The 13,763-nt window shown below is 50.1% G+C and overlaps 1 protein-coding gene across 1 annotated transcript in view; it reads left to right on the top strand.

The window, feature by feature from the left end:
* LOC138762288 (carboxy-terminal domain RNA polymerase II polypeptide A small phosphatase 1-like) overlaps positions 1-11,514 on the top strand; it is a 35,648-nt gene extending 24,134 nt beyond the window's left edge. The window contains exons 6-8 of the mRNA XM_069936001.1: positions 2,750-2,842; positions 3,810-3,995; positions 8,997-11,514. Of these exons, the coding sequence (XP_069792102.1) occupies positions 2,750-2,842; positions 3,810-3,995; positions 8,997-9,122 (405 nt within the window). The 3' untranslated portion in view covers positions 9,123-11,514. The remainder of the gene's footprint in view (positions 1-2,749; positions 2,843-3,809; positions 3,996-8,996) is intronic.
* Positions 11,515-13,763: the final 2,249 nt, after the last annotated feature.

Genomic DNA, 13,763 nt, shown 5'->3' with positions numbered 1-13,763 from the left:
AAAATCCTGGTAAATCTCCTCTGCCCCTTCTCCACAGCTTCCACATCCCTCCTATAATGAGGTGACCAGAACTGAACACAACACTCCAAGTGGGGTCTCACCAGAGATTTGTAGAGTTGCAACATGACCCCTCGGCTCCTGAACGCAATCCCCCTATTAATGAATCCCAGCATCCCATAGGCCTTTTTAACTTACCGATCAACCTGTGTGGTGACCTTGACGAATGGAAGGATTTGGACCCCAAGCTCCTCTTTCTCCACACCATTAAGTATCTGACTAATTAACCCTGTACTCTGCCTTCTGGTATGACCTTCCCTGACCTCGGGGGAGTTAATTTAGGAAAGAGATGAGGAGGAACTGCTTCTCCCTGAGTCCAAGGAAGCAGTAGAGCCTTCCTCATTTAATGGATTTGAGAGATGGAGAGAGAGAGAGAAAGTTTTGCTTAGTTCAGCCATGGTGAGTGAACAACAGAGCAGGCTGGATGGGCTGAATGGCTTGCTGCTCCTATTTCTGTGGGGTGAGGTTTATCCATGTGGTAAGGTACCTCTCCTTGGCTGCTGGATGACAGGGGGGGGGCGTCAGAGTCGACTCCTTGCCATCGCTGCTATGAAGTGCTTGGCGGCAGAAGCAGGGACCCCCTCCGGCCTGGAGCCCCCCTGGCGTGGTAAGGCTGTGGCCTGCTTCAAGTAATCCAGGATAGGCTGTAGGTACAACTCAGGCCTGTCCAGGATTACTTGGTTCAGGAGGCAGGCCGGGACCAGACACCACATCTCCCACCGACTGGATGCTGACGGACTCTGCGGAGGTTCTCCCGCTTCTCCATCCCATGTGGGAGGGGTGGGGCAGGGCAGGGCGAGGGGTGGCGAGTCCCAGCGGGGATGTTGGGCTGGGGTAGAGGAGGGTGGGCGAACGGGGCAGGGGGAATGGATTGGGGTATGTATGGTGGGTCGGACAAGGGGAAGAGTGGAGAGTCGTAGTTGGAGTGTTGGGCTGGGGGAGGGGTAGGGATGGGGAGAGGTGGGGATCGGGGATGAGGACAGGGGAGAGGTTGGGGGTGGGTATGATGAGAGAGGGACGCATGGGAAGTCGCGACAGGGATTCTGGGGGGGAAAGAGGGAGCAGGGGACTGGTAGCCTGCAGGGTTGTGCTGGTGTGTGGGGGACTGGGAGCATGGCTGCAGATGGGGGATGAGGGTCCCATGGGCTCAGAGAAAGTTACTGCACCGTGTCTAGTGGCTGTTCTCCTTTTTTCTCCCTTCCCCATGAAAGGGAAGAACTTCCAGCTATGTGCAGAGAGGCTGGGGGAGTAGGACAGGACCAAGTTCATTATCACCTCACTGTACATAGACAACCAGACCAAATAATACATCTCCACGCCACAGTGCAATTAATGATCACTTATGTACCTAAAGATATCATTTAAAATAAATACTTTGGAATAATTTGCAGGGATACCTTGTATAACATGGTTAATACGTTCCAAGCAAGTTCAATGTTATGGAGAACCACACTGTTCATGTGCTTTAATGTAATATGTTCCAATCCTGTAATTATTTACCCTTTTACCTAGAAACGTGCATAAAATATTTAAAAGTGATTGTTTGAAGTTGTAATACCAACCACGACTTGCTGAAAAAGTTCCCTCTTTATTTCCGTATTCTTTTAACGTCCTGTCGAGGCTCGTTGCTTCAGCTGTTTGACTTTCATGGGATTCTTTTCCGCTTGCAATCTCCAATCTAGATTCTTTAAAAGGTGTTCCGTATTTCCACTGCAGAACTTCTACGTCTAACAACCACTTTTGTCGTACAAGATGCTGTTGCCCTTCCACGTTCTTCAGTTTTTAATCTTTATTCTTGATTAGAGTTTGAACAGACGGTTCATTCATGCCTTTGTCTCAGGCTATTTTAGCAAACTTCACGCAGCGGAACAAATTCCCGTTTCTTTTTCAACGTGAACCATTTACATCGATGGACATGTCTCGCCTTCACTGCATTTCCTTTTTCCGCCCACATTTGTTTGCAAGGGTGCACTTTTACACCACACTATTGAAACAGCGACGGCCTTCCCGCTCGGTGTTCAGAGCAATACTGAAACAATAGCAAAGTTAAATGAACGCAGCCAAGCGGAAGGCACTGTTGCGGACACATTAGATTATTGCACACTGTTAGTAATCCAATATTAATAAAATGTAACCATTTTTGGTTATTAATAAAATTATAAACTGTGCTATATCAAAACCCACGCTGTTCAAAACTCTGCTATACAAGGTATCTCTGTACTTGGTTTTGGACTCTGTTCATCAATCTCCCAGCCTGCAGGAAGAAGCTATTCCCTGCCCTGGCCATCCTGATTTTGAAGTTCCTGTACCTCCTTCCTGACGGTAGTGGGTCAAAGACACTGTGTGCTGGATGGAAATTCTTTGAACTCTATTTAAGCAAATGCTCCAAGTAAATGTTGTCAATAGAGGACAGGGAGATCCCAGTAATCTTCCCGCTTGTTTGGTGATTCTCCGTATTACCTTCCAGTCCGATGTTTTGCAGCCACCTTCTCGTGCACTGATGCTCTCAATTGTGCTCCTGTAGAAAGTGGTCAAGATGGGGGCCCGCAGCTCACATTACACCGAGGCAACATGGGCTTGGCGGCTTCCGGTGACTCTGTGATGTTCCGTGTTGTGCCTCTCTCTCTCTCTCTCCCCCTACCCTCTGCCGCTTCCCCCTTTACCCTGACAGTGATCATCCGCTGTGTTGCAGGTCTATGTGCTGAAGAGGCCTCATGTGGATGAGTTCCTGAAGCGGATGGGTGAGCTGTTTGAATGTGTATTGTTCACGGCAAGCCTGTCCAAGGTAAGTGCCCCTCACCCCCTGTCCGACACACTCTGTGCCAGTGTCTTGGGCGTGTTCTGGTCCACAAACCCCCAATCACCAAGACCCTCCATTGCTGATCTGTAGCACATCTACATACAGGTCCTTCAGCCCACAATGTGAACCTACCCCACAACAATCAAACCCTTCCCACCCTCACACCCATATCCCTCTTACATCCATGTGCCTGTCTTGTACCAACCTCCACCACCAACCCCAGCAACGCATTCTTCCTCTCACATTCTCCCTGACGTCTCCCATAAACTTTCTTCCCCTCAGTTTAAACTGATGCCCTCTGGTATTTGCTGCTGTTGCCCAGGGGAAAAGGTGCTGGCCATCCCCCCTTTTTAAACCCCTTGTAATTTGTTTATTTCTCTTGTTGCCTCTCGCCCCTCATCTCCAACCTTGCCTCATTAGACATGTTTTCCAATCCAGGCAGCGTCCTGGTGAATCTCCTCTGCATCCTCTCCATAGCTTCTACATCCTTCCTGCAATGTGGGGACCAGAACTGAACACAATACTCCCAAGTGTGGTCTCACCAGAGATTTATAGAGCTGCAACATCACCTTGGGGCTCTTGAACTCAATCATCCGACAAATAGCTGCCAGTACATGTAAGCTGCCTTAATCACCCTACGTGGAAACTGAGAGACCTATCGATTGAGGCGCCCAAGTTTTCTCTGTTCCACCACACTGTTAAAAATCCAATCATTAATCACATGCTCTTCCTTCATGTTTGATGTTCCAGAGTGTACACTTATTTGGATTTTACTCCATCTTTCTGGCCAACTCTGCATCTTGTCTATATCCTGTTGTCACCTGCAACAATCCTCTACGTTATCCACAACTCCTCCTCTCTTCGTGCCGTCTGCCATCTGGATCCTGTGTTATTTATTTCTCGGTATCCCCCTTCCCTCACCTCTCACCTCGTTTTCCCCATCCCCTTGCAGTATGCCGACCCTGTGGCTGACCTCCTGGACAAGTGGGGTGCGTTCAGGAGCCGCCTCTTCCGGGAATCGTGCGTCTTCCATCGGGGAAACTACGTCAAGGACCTCAGCCAGCTGGGACGTGACATCAACAAGCTGATCATTGTGGATAACTCTCCGGCATCGTACATCTTCCACCCTAACAATGCGGTGCGTGGCTTGCCCCCCTCTCTGCCACTTCCCCTGCCAACGCCCCCTCCATGTTTGATGGAAGGAGGGGTGAGGTACCTTGTTATCCCCCACTTTAGTGTTTCCCACTGCTTGCCCCTCCCTGACTCTGCTGTGTGGGAGGCATTGTTGGCTGTTTCGAGGAATCTCGAGATAAATTTGAAACCTACAACGTGGAAAATGGCAGTTCAAGTTCAAGGTTTTTAATAACCTGACTACACGTACAGCCAGACAAAACAGACCACAGTGCACACACAATACACTGCACGCAAGAATCACAGACATCCATAAAGTACAATATCAAATAAATGTATCTAAACATTTTGGGATGATTCACTCGGTCACAGGATCCTGTTCGTCGGTCTCACAGCCTGTAGGAAGAAACTATTCCCCGGCCTGGCCATCCTGATTTTGATGCTCCTGTACCTCCTTCCCAATGGTAGTGGGTCAGAGATACTGTGTGATGGATCTCCAATAATTGTTTGAGCCCCATTTAAGCAACGCTCCCAGTTCATCTTTCCCTGAAGGTAGAATCTCGTGTGGATAGGATGGTGAAGAATGCTTTTAGTATGCAGGCCTTTATAAATCAGTGCATAGAATACTTATATAACTACATAACAGTTTATGGCATGGAAACAGGCCATCTCGGCCCTACAAGTCCACGCCGGTTTACTCAAACAACTCCGCTAGATCCCCCCCCACCTATTCTCCGTCCATCACCCTCCAACACCCTCTTATCCATGTATAGATCCAGCTTCCTCTTATATGAAAGAATTGACTCTGCCTCAACTATTTCCTCCGGAAGATTATTCCATTCAGCCACCACTCTCGGAGTGAAGAAACATCCTCTCATGTTTCTCCTAAAATTTTGCCCCCTTACCCTCAACTTGAGTCCCCTTATTTCAACCTCCCCTGCTCTCAGGGGGAAGAGGCTACTTGCATCTAGTCTATCTATTCCCTTCATAATTTTAAACATCTCTATCAAATCCCCTCTCAACCGTCTATGTTCCAAGGAATAAAGTCCTAACCTCTTCAATCTTTCTCTGTACTCTAGGTATTTTAAGCCAGGCAACATCCTTGTAAATCTTCTCTGCTCCCTCCCCACCTTATCTATATCCTTCCTATAATTTGGAGACCAGAACTGAACACAATACTCCAAACCTGGCCTCACCAACACCTTAAACAGTCGCAACATCACTTCCCAGCTCCTATACTCTATGCTATTTATGAAGGCTAACATACCAAATGGCTTCTTAACCACCCTGTCAACATGGGAATCCACCTTCAAGGAACCCTACACCATAACTCCAAGATCTCTTTGTTCTTGTGCATTTCCCATTGTCCTCCCCTTTACTACCTATGTCCAATTTTGATCATTTTTACTGAAATGAAGCACCTCACACTTCTCTACATTAAATTCCATCTGCCATCTTTCAGCCCAACTCTCCAAACCAAATCCCTCTGTAATCCCTGAAAACCTTCCTCGCTATCCACCACTCCCCCTATTTTCGTATCGTCTGCATATTTACTTACCCAGTTAACCACCCCATCATCCAAATCATTAATGTAAATTAACAGGGGACCTAGCACCGATTCTTGAGGCATGCCGCTCGTCACAGGCTTCCATCCTGACAGACAGTTATTCACCATGACCCTCTGCTGTCTCTCCTCCAGTCATCTCTGAACCCATCTTACTATTTCTCTATTAATCCCTAGTGACTGAACCTTCCATGTGGAACCTTATCAAAAGCTTTGCTAAAATCCAGATAGACAACATCAACTGCCCTACCTTCATCACTTGTCACTTCGAAAAACTCAACAAGGTTGGTCAAACATGACTTCCCCTTCACAAACCCATGCTGGGTCCTCCTGATCAATCCCTGCTTATCTAGATATTTATACACACCATCTCTAAGAATACCTTCCATGACTTTCCCTACCACCGAAGTCAAGCTTACAGGCCTATAATTACTTGGCTGATACCTCGTGCCTTTTTTAAACAACTGAACTACGTTAGCAACCCTCCAATCCCGTGGCACCACACCCTCCTCCAGTGATCGTTGAAAAATCCCATCAGAACCAGGGGACTTGTCCACTTTTACTGACCCTAGAAGCTCCAAAACCCTCTTTACTAATCCGTATCTTTTCCATAACTAAGCTATTTGCCTCACTTATCTCACAGTCCAATGTCCTTTTCCTTCGTGAACACAGATGAGAAAAAAATCGTTTGTTATCTCTCCCGTCTGATACGGTTCCTCTCACAGTTCACCGCTCCCATTTTTCAGTGATCCGATCCTTAACCCTCCTTTTAGTATTCACATATCTGTAAAAACTCTTAGGATTCACCTTTACCTTATCAGCTATTGACACCTCTTACTTTCTCTTTGCCTTTCTAATTTCCTTCTTAAGGTTTTTTTCTGCAATCTATGTAATAATTATACATCTTATCCATTTTTTGCTTCTTAAATTTTGTAAATGCCCTCCTCTTAACCCGAACCAACTTCCTAATTTTTCCAGAAAACCACGGTTCCCTTGAACTTTTGGCCTTGCCTTTCGATCTGACTGGCTCGTAAAGGTCCTGTACTCTCAATATCTCTTCTTTAAATACCCTCTAAATCTCTTCGACATCCTTTCCTGAAAAAAGATCAGCCCATATAATTTTCTGCCAATCCCTTCTCATTTCTTCAAATCTGGCCTCCCCCCCCCCCCCCCAACCCCCATCTCAAGACCTTCAACCTCGGACCTGACCTATCCCTTGATCACTGGATCCAAAGTTCTCACCAATACAAGAGTTAGGAGGTGATGTTGAGACTGTTCAAGGCATTGGTGAGGCCACATTTGGAATACCTTGTGCAGTTCTAGTCACCAAATTATAGGAAGGATATCAACAAGGTAGAGAGAGTGCAGAGAAGATTTACGAAAATGTTACCTACGGTTCAGCATCTAGGTTACAAGGAAAGATTGAGCAGATTAGGTCTTTATTCCTTGGAGCATAGAAGGTTGAGGGGGAATTTGATCGAGGTATTTAAGATTATGAGGGAGATAGATGGAGTTGATGTGGATAGGCTTTTCCCTTGAGGGTAGGAGAGATTGAAACAAGAGGTCATGAGTTAAGGGGTAAAAGTTTAGAAATAACATAAGTGGTGGCTGGGTAGAATGAGCTTCCGGGAGAAGAAATGGTGGCAGGGTCCATTTTATCATTTAAGGAAAAATTGGATAGGTATGTGGATGGGAGGGGAACAGAGGGTTATGGGCAGGGTGCAGGTAGGTGGGAGCAGAGAAGAGAACTTGGTTTGATGTGGACAAGAGGGGCTGAGATGGCCTGTTACCGTGCTGTAATTGTTGTATATGAATGTCATTAAAGAAGAGGAAAACCCATGGTCTATGCCATTTTGATGACAATCTTCTGTGTTAATCCCATCCACCTCTTGTTCAACCCTGTTTGAAATCACCTTTAGAGATGCAGCTCAGTGTACAGGCCTTTCTGGCCTACTAGCTCATGCCACTCTATTACACCAATTAGCCTACTAACACATAGGTCTTTGGAGCATGGGAAGAAACCCACACAGACGTGGGGAGAACATGCAAACTCCTTGCAGATAGTGGGGGGGGATTTGAACGTGGGTCGCTGGTGCTGTGCTATCTGCTATGCTAGCCTTGCTGCCTTATAACTATGTCTCCTAGCTCAAGATTCTCCACTAGTACATCGAATGCTGCAGCACAGTCCAGGCCCTTTGGCCCACAATGTTGTACAGTTGGAAATCTACTCATCATTCTAACTCTTCCCTCCCTCACACTCGTAACCTATTTTTCTTGCATTCATGTGCCTGTCTAAGAGTCTTTTCAAAGTCCATATTGTACCAGCCTCCACTCCCACTCCTGACAATGCATTCCAAGCACCCACTGCCCTGTGTTTTTTTAAAAAACACCTTTTATCTGGCGTCATCCCTTCAGTTTGTACACATGTCCCCTGGTGTTTGCTGATCCTGCCCTGCGAAACAGGTGCTGGCTGTCTGCCCTATCTCTGCCTCTTAGAATCTTGTCGACTTCTATCAAGTCTCCTCTCATCCTTCTATGCTCCAAAGAGAAATGTCCCAGCTCTGCTAAACTGGCCTCATGAGACACATTCTCCAATCCAGGCATCATTCTTGTCAGTCTCTTCTCCATCCTGCAATGAGGCAACCAGAAGTGAACCCAAGGGTGGTCTCACCAGAGATTTGTAGAGCTGCAACATTACCTCAGGACTCTTGAACTCAATTTCCAGCATCCTATGGGCCTTCTTAACTACCCTTTCAACCTGCATGGCAACCTTGAGAGATCTATGGATTTGGACCCTAAAGTCCCTCTGTTCCTCCGCTCTGTGAAGAATTCATCCATTAACCCTGTACATCGCCTTCACGTTCAACCTTCCAAAATGCAACTCCTCACTCTTATCTGGATTGAACTCCATCTGTCACTTTTCCATCCAACTCTGCACCCAGTCTATAACCTGTTATAATGTACGACAACCTTCTACACTATCCACAACACCTCCAACCTCTGTGACATCAAACTTACTGATCCATCCCTCTACATCCAGGTCATTCATAAAAATCACAAAGAGTAGACCCCTGAAGAACTCTTCTGGTCACTGACCTCCAGGCAGTGAAGACTTCTCAACATCTGCCCTGCCCTTGCTAAGGATCTGGGATATTTCAATAAGGTCACCCCTCATTCTTGCAAACACTGCAGACCACACACCAGAGTCTTGTATCGTCTCCTGTGTCCTTATTTCCCGTCCAGTCATGCAAAGTCTTGCAAAGTCTGAGTCATTGTTTGAGAAGGTCTAGAGCTTTGTACAAGCATTCGAGAGCCTAGGAAGGTGAGGTCTCGATGGGCCTGGAGAGTCAGGGCTGGGAATTGGGAGGGGCAGGGTGATTGTAGATGGTTCCTTGCTCAGTCCTCAATGCAAAGTGTGAGTGCATCTCCTCTGCTCTCTGACAGGTGCCCATTGCTTCCTGGTTCGATGACACATCTGACACGGAACTCCTGGACCTCATCCCGTTCTTTGAGAGACTATCGAAAGAGGAGGATATTTACACGATACTGCAAGAGCACAAATCCAGCTAGCTCTGAGCTGAGCCGGGTGTGGCAGTGTAGGGATGAACTCCCGAGGAGCTGCCCTCGATTTCTTCGCTGCTCTCCGTGCCACTTCCCTTGAGGTGTGCCAACCCTTGGACCAGCTCTGGTTCCACCTGCAGCCCGCCACCTCTTGTACAAAAGACGGAAGTGACAACCCTGAATGACCGTCCTTCCCAACAGGAGTGAAGCACGGACAAATCCAATCAATGGATCCCCAAAGCACTTAATCATGGCCATTGGGCAATGGCTCCCTTGAACTTGGATGGGATCTTCCTTCCTGCTGTATTGGGGGGGGGGAGGCTAAGAGAGGGAGGAGTTTCTGGACTGTTTGGGGTTCCTCACTGGTCTGGTTCATTCCCCACCACTTTGAGTTGGAAGAAGACTGCCCTATTGGGCATGGTGCTTATCATAGCTGGATGGGACAGGGGGCAAGGCAGTATATAGGCATTCACATCCTCCCTTACCTCCACCCATTAACTTGAATCTTGCTGGGTGTCCAGTCACAGCAAGGCATTGACCATTTCCACAGCCGAGTTGGAGGCTGGAATGCAAAGGCGCTAATGTTTAAAGAAAATTGTTGATGTCAGCGGCAGAGATTGTGAAGGAACGGTTCCTGCTTGGTTGGGAGTGGGGGGGTGGGTGGAAGAATTTCCCAGGAGGTAAGGAGGTTCATTGTCTCCCCCTGCACCGGTGGGGGGGGTTTAAAGGGGCGAAGGCTGTCTGTCGTTGAGTGCTTTCTCCTGAGTGGCTGGGCATTGCGGTGGGAATCTTGCCGGAAATCTTCCCCCTTCCCTTTCGTGGTCTGGTGAACCTGACTATTGTCTAGAGGTTGGACGGAGGCCTGGAGAGGGGCCTTTCTGATGGACAGCCTCCCTAGTTATTCTCCCACAAATTGTGGGAATGAGGCTGTGTCTAGCCTGGGGTCTGGGGCTCCCAGTTCAAAGTCCTCATCTCCCCAGGGAGACAAGAGGTGTCTCCAACCCAGCCAACCAGCCTATGGGGGGGGTTTGCAGTCCATTCCAAGAGGGGAAGGGTGATCATGTGTTGCAGGGACGGCGTTCAATGCCCCTCCTCACGCAAAGACATTCCAGGGCTGGGTCCAAGATTGTTCACCTGCCCATTTCATGGTGGGGGGGTGGGGGCGAGATCCCTGACGGGGATGATAGTCGTGCCCTGACCCCACCCCCCCACAAGGGCAAGGCATCCAGTGCAAGGCAGAAGCAGCTCCAGTAGATCCAACCAACCTTCATGAGCCTCCTTATCTTGTCCCCCCTCTCTCCCTGGAGCACATCTTCCTTCCAGTTCCCAGTGGGAGCGAGCAGCACCCATTGTGGAGGGAGGGCTGTGTTTCTGATGGGAGGCTGGGACGAGCAGAGTGTTTTACTCTGATGGGGCTACCACAGAGAAATCCGCCTCTCGGACAAGATTCTTCGTGCCCAGAATAACTGGAGTTGGGGGCTGCGTCAAATATCGATACTGATAAAAAGCTCAACGTTAGTTACGGTTTTTATTGGGATATTTAGGAATGTTATTCAAGGGAGGGGGATAAGGAGGGGGTGTTGTGATTCCCAGTCATCCTTCTTGCAAGGGTGGCTGGAATTTTGGGGACCATCTGGATGCAGTAGTTGCTTAACAAAGAGTGTGCGGTGTCTACGTGATGGGGACAGGCTGGCGTGGATGTTGGCCGGTGACACAGTTGGGGTGGTGAAGGGAATGGAAGCTGCTTTCTCTGTTAATCACAGCAGGATTTTCCAAGCGAAGCTCGAGTCTCCCCTGCGCGAAGCACTTCTGGAAGGCCAGCCCTCCCCATCCCTTCATTTGGACCCCACTCTCCCTTGGCCGCCCCCCTCCCCCAACCTCCTAGACTCTGGCATCTTCTACGCCTCTGTCAAATCCTGTGACCGATCGATCCCACCCCATCACCTCCCGGGTTAGCCACCCAAACTTGGCCTTTGACCCCGGAGTTTGCCGGGAGTGCCTGCATTGTGGGGGCGGGTCACGGAGTTGTGGTGTGCGGAGCAACCGAAGGGACTGGTTCAGTTGCCTGCTGCCCGAGAGGGCATGGACCCTGCTACATCATTCTGCACAACTCCAAGAGAGTCACATTGCCTTGAAACTGATTGTGCCTTCTCTATATTTATATATAGAGAGCTATTTTATATATGAATCTAATGAAAGATTTGAATACGACAACAGATAGATATTAGAGGAATATTTTTCTTCCTATTTTTGTATTTTGGCTGTGTGCTTTAGCCAGATATTTCAGCGGGGTCTTCTACCTTGGTGTTTGAGATGGTGTGGGTGGAATAATACTTGATCAAATCACATTTTTTCTTATTGTGTTCCTTTCTGAAAATAAAGAGCTTTCTTTAAAGCTAAAGAGACTGGTTTGTGTCTTGGTGACTCTGAAGTGTAGACAGAGAAGGGAGAAGGAGTAGCTCTGAGGGGCACAGTCTGAGGCAAGATAATTCGACCAGGGAAATGAGCTTGGTCTAAGGGTTTCCTCCCTCTGCCCACTCGCCCTCCACTCCCTCCGTCATCACTCCCTCTGCCCACTCAGCCTCCACACCCTCACTCCCTCATCACCCCCTCACTCCTGCCCCCTTGCCCTACACACCCTCACTCCCTCTGCCCACTCACCCTCACTCCCTCCGTCATCACTCCCTCTGCCCACACCCTCCATACTCTCACTCCCTCTGTCATCCCCTCACTCCCTCTGCCCACTTGCCCTCAACACCCTCACTCCCTCCATCACCCCCTCCACACCCACACTCTCACCATCACCTCCTCACTCCCTCTGTCCACTCGCCCTCACTCCCTCTGTCCACTCGCCCTCACTCCCTCTGTCCACTTGCCCTCACTCCCTCTGTCCACTCGCCCTCACTCCCTCTGTCCACTCGCCCTCTGTCCACTCGCCCTCACTCCCTCTGTCCACTCGCCCTCACTCCCTCTGTCCACTCGCCCTCACTCCCTCTGTCCACTCGCCCTCACTCCCTCTGTCCACTCGCCCTCACTCCCTCTGTCCACTCGCCCTCACTCCCTCTGTCCACTCGCCCTCACTCCCTCTGTCCACTCGCCCTCACTCCCTCTGTCCACTCGCCCTCACTCCCTCTGTCCACTCGCCCTCACTCCCTCTGTCCACTCGCCCTCACTCCCTCTGTCCACGCCCTCACTCCCTCTGCCCACTCGCCCTCCACTCCCTCTGCCCACTCGCCCTCCACTCCCTCCGTCATCACTCCCTCTGCCCACTCAGCCTCCACACCCTCACTCCCTCATCACCCCATCACTCCTGCCCCCTTGCCCTACACACCCTCACTCCCTCTGCCCACTCACCCTCCACACCCTCACTCCCTCCATCATCACTCCCTCTGCCCACACCCTCCATACTCTCACTCCCTCTGTCATCCCCTCACTCCCTCTGCCCACTTGCCCTCAACACCCTCACTCCCTCCATCACCCCCTCCACACCCACACTCTCACCATCACCTCCTCACTCCCTCTGTCCACTCGCCCTCACTCCCTCTGTCCACTCGCCCTCACTCCCTCTGTCCACTCACCCTCACTCCCTCTGTCCACTCGCCCTCTGTCCACTCGCCCTCTGTCCACTCGCCCTCACTCCCTCTGTCCACTCGCCCTCACTCCCTCTGTCCACTCGCCCTCACTCCCTCTGTCCACTCGCCCTCACTCCCTCCGTCCACTCGCCCTCCCTCCGTTCACTCGCCCTCCTTCCCTCCACTCACTGCTCCTCCCCACCCTCACTCCATCATCGCCTCCCCATCCTAACTCCCTCTGCCCGCTCCCCCTCCGCACCCTCACTCCCTCTGTCATCACCCCTCCACACCCTCACTCTTCCACCCTCATTCCTTCTACCCACACCCTCACTCCCTCACCCACTGCCCCTCTCCATCATCACCACCTCCCCATCCTTTCCCTCCACCCACTCCCCCTCTGCACCCTCCCTCCACCCACTCCCCCTCCACACCCTCATTCCTCCACCCACTCCCCCTCCACACCCTCACCCACTGCCCCTCCCCACCCTCGCTCTTTCCCTCATCGCCCCCCCTCCACATCCTCACTCCCTCTGCCTGCTCCCCTCCAACCCTCACTCCCTCCACCCAGTCCCCCTCTGCACCCTTGCTCCCTCTGTTCGCTCCTCCTCCCCACCCTCCCTCCGTCTTCACCCCCCCTCCACACCCACACGCGTCCCTGTCCCCACTCCTTATCTGGTAGGGTGCCCCAGGGACACGGTGAAGACATTGGCCTGCAATTTAGATCCATCAATTTTCCCCGTGTTTACCTCTAATCCCCTGAACTGGTCTCCCCGTGGTGAACCACTGTTGTGCTGTGATTGGCTACCGCTGGCTGGACATGCCTCCTGAGGCCGATCCTACCCATAATCCCTCTGCCTGCTTCCCATTCACCTGGCCGTGATCAGTCGATGAGGCTGGTTCCTGCTTCAGTCGATGGTCAGTGGTCAGACATCATTGCATTTTCCAAAAATCTGTTTAAAAATAAAATCTGCGGATGCTGGAAATCGGAAACAAAAACAGAAAATGCTGTATTTAAAAAAAAGGTCCTCAATTTGAAATGTTGACCCTGTTTCTCTCTCTGTGTCTGTTGCCTGACCTG

This window comes from Narcine bancroftii, chromosome 4 (genome assembly GCF_036971445.1).
Source record: "Narcine bancroftii isolate sNarBan1 chromosome 4, sNarBan1.hap1, whole genome shotgun sequence".
In the NCBI taxonomy this organism is placed as follows: domain Eukaryota; kingdom Metazoa; phylum Chordata; class Chondrichthyes; order Torpediniformes; family Narcinidae; genus Narcine; species Narcine bancroftii.
This window is presented reverse-complemented; position numbering and strand designations above follow the sequence as displayed.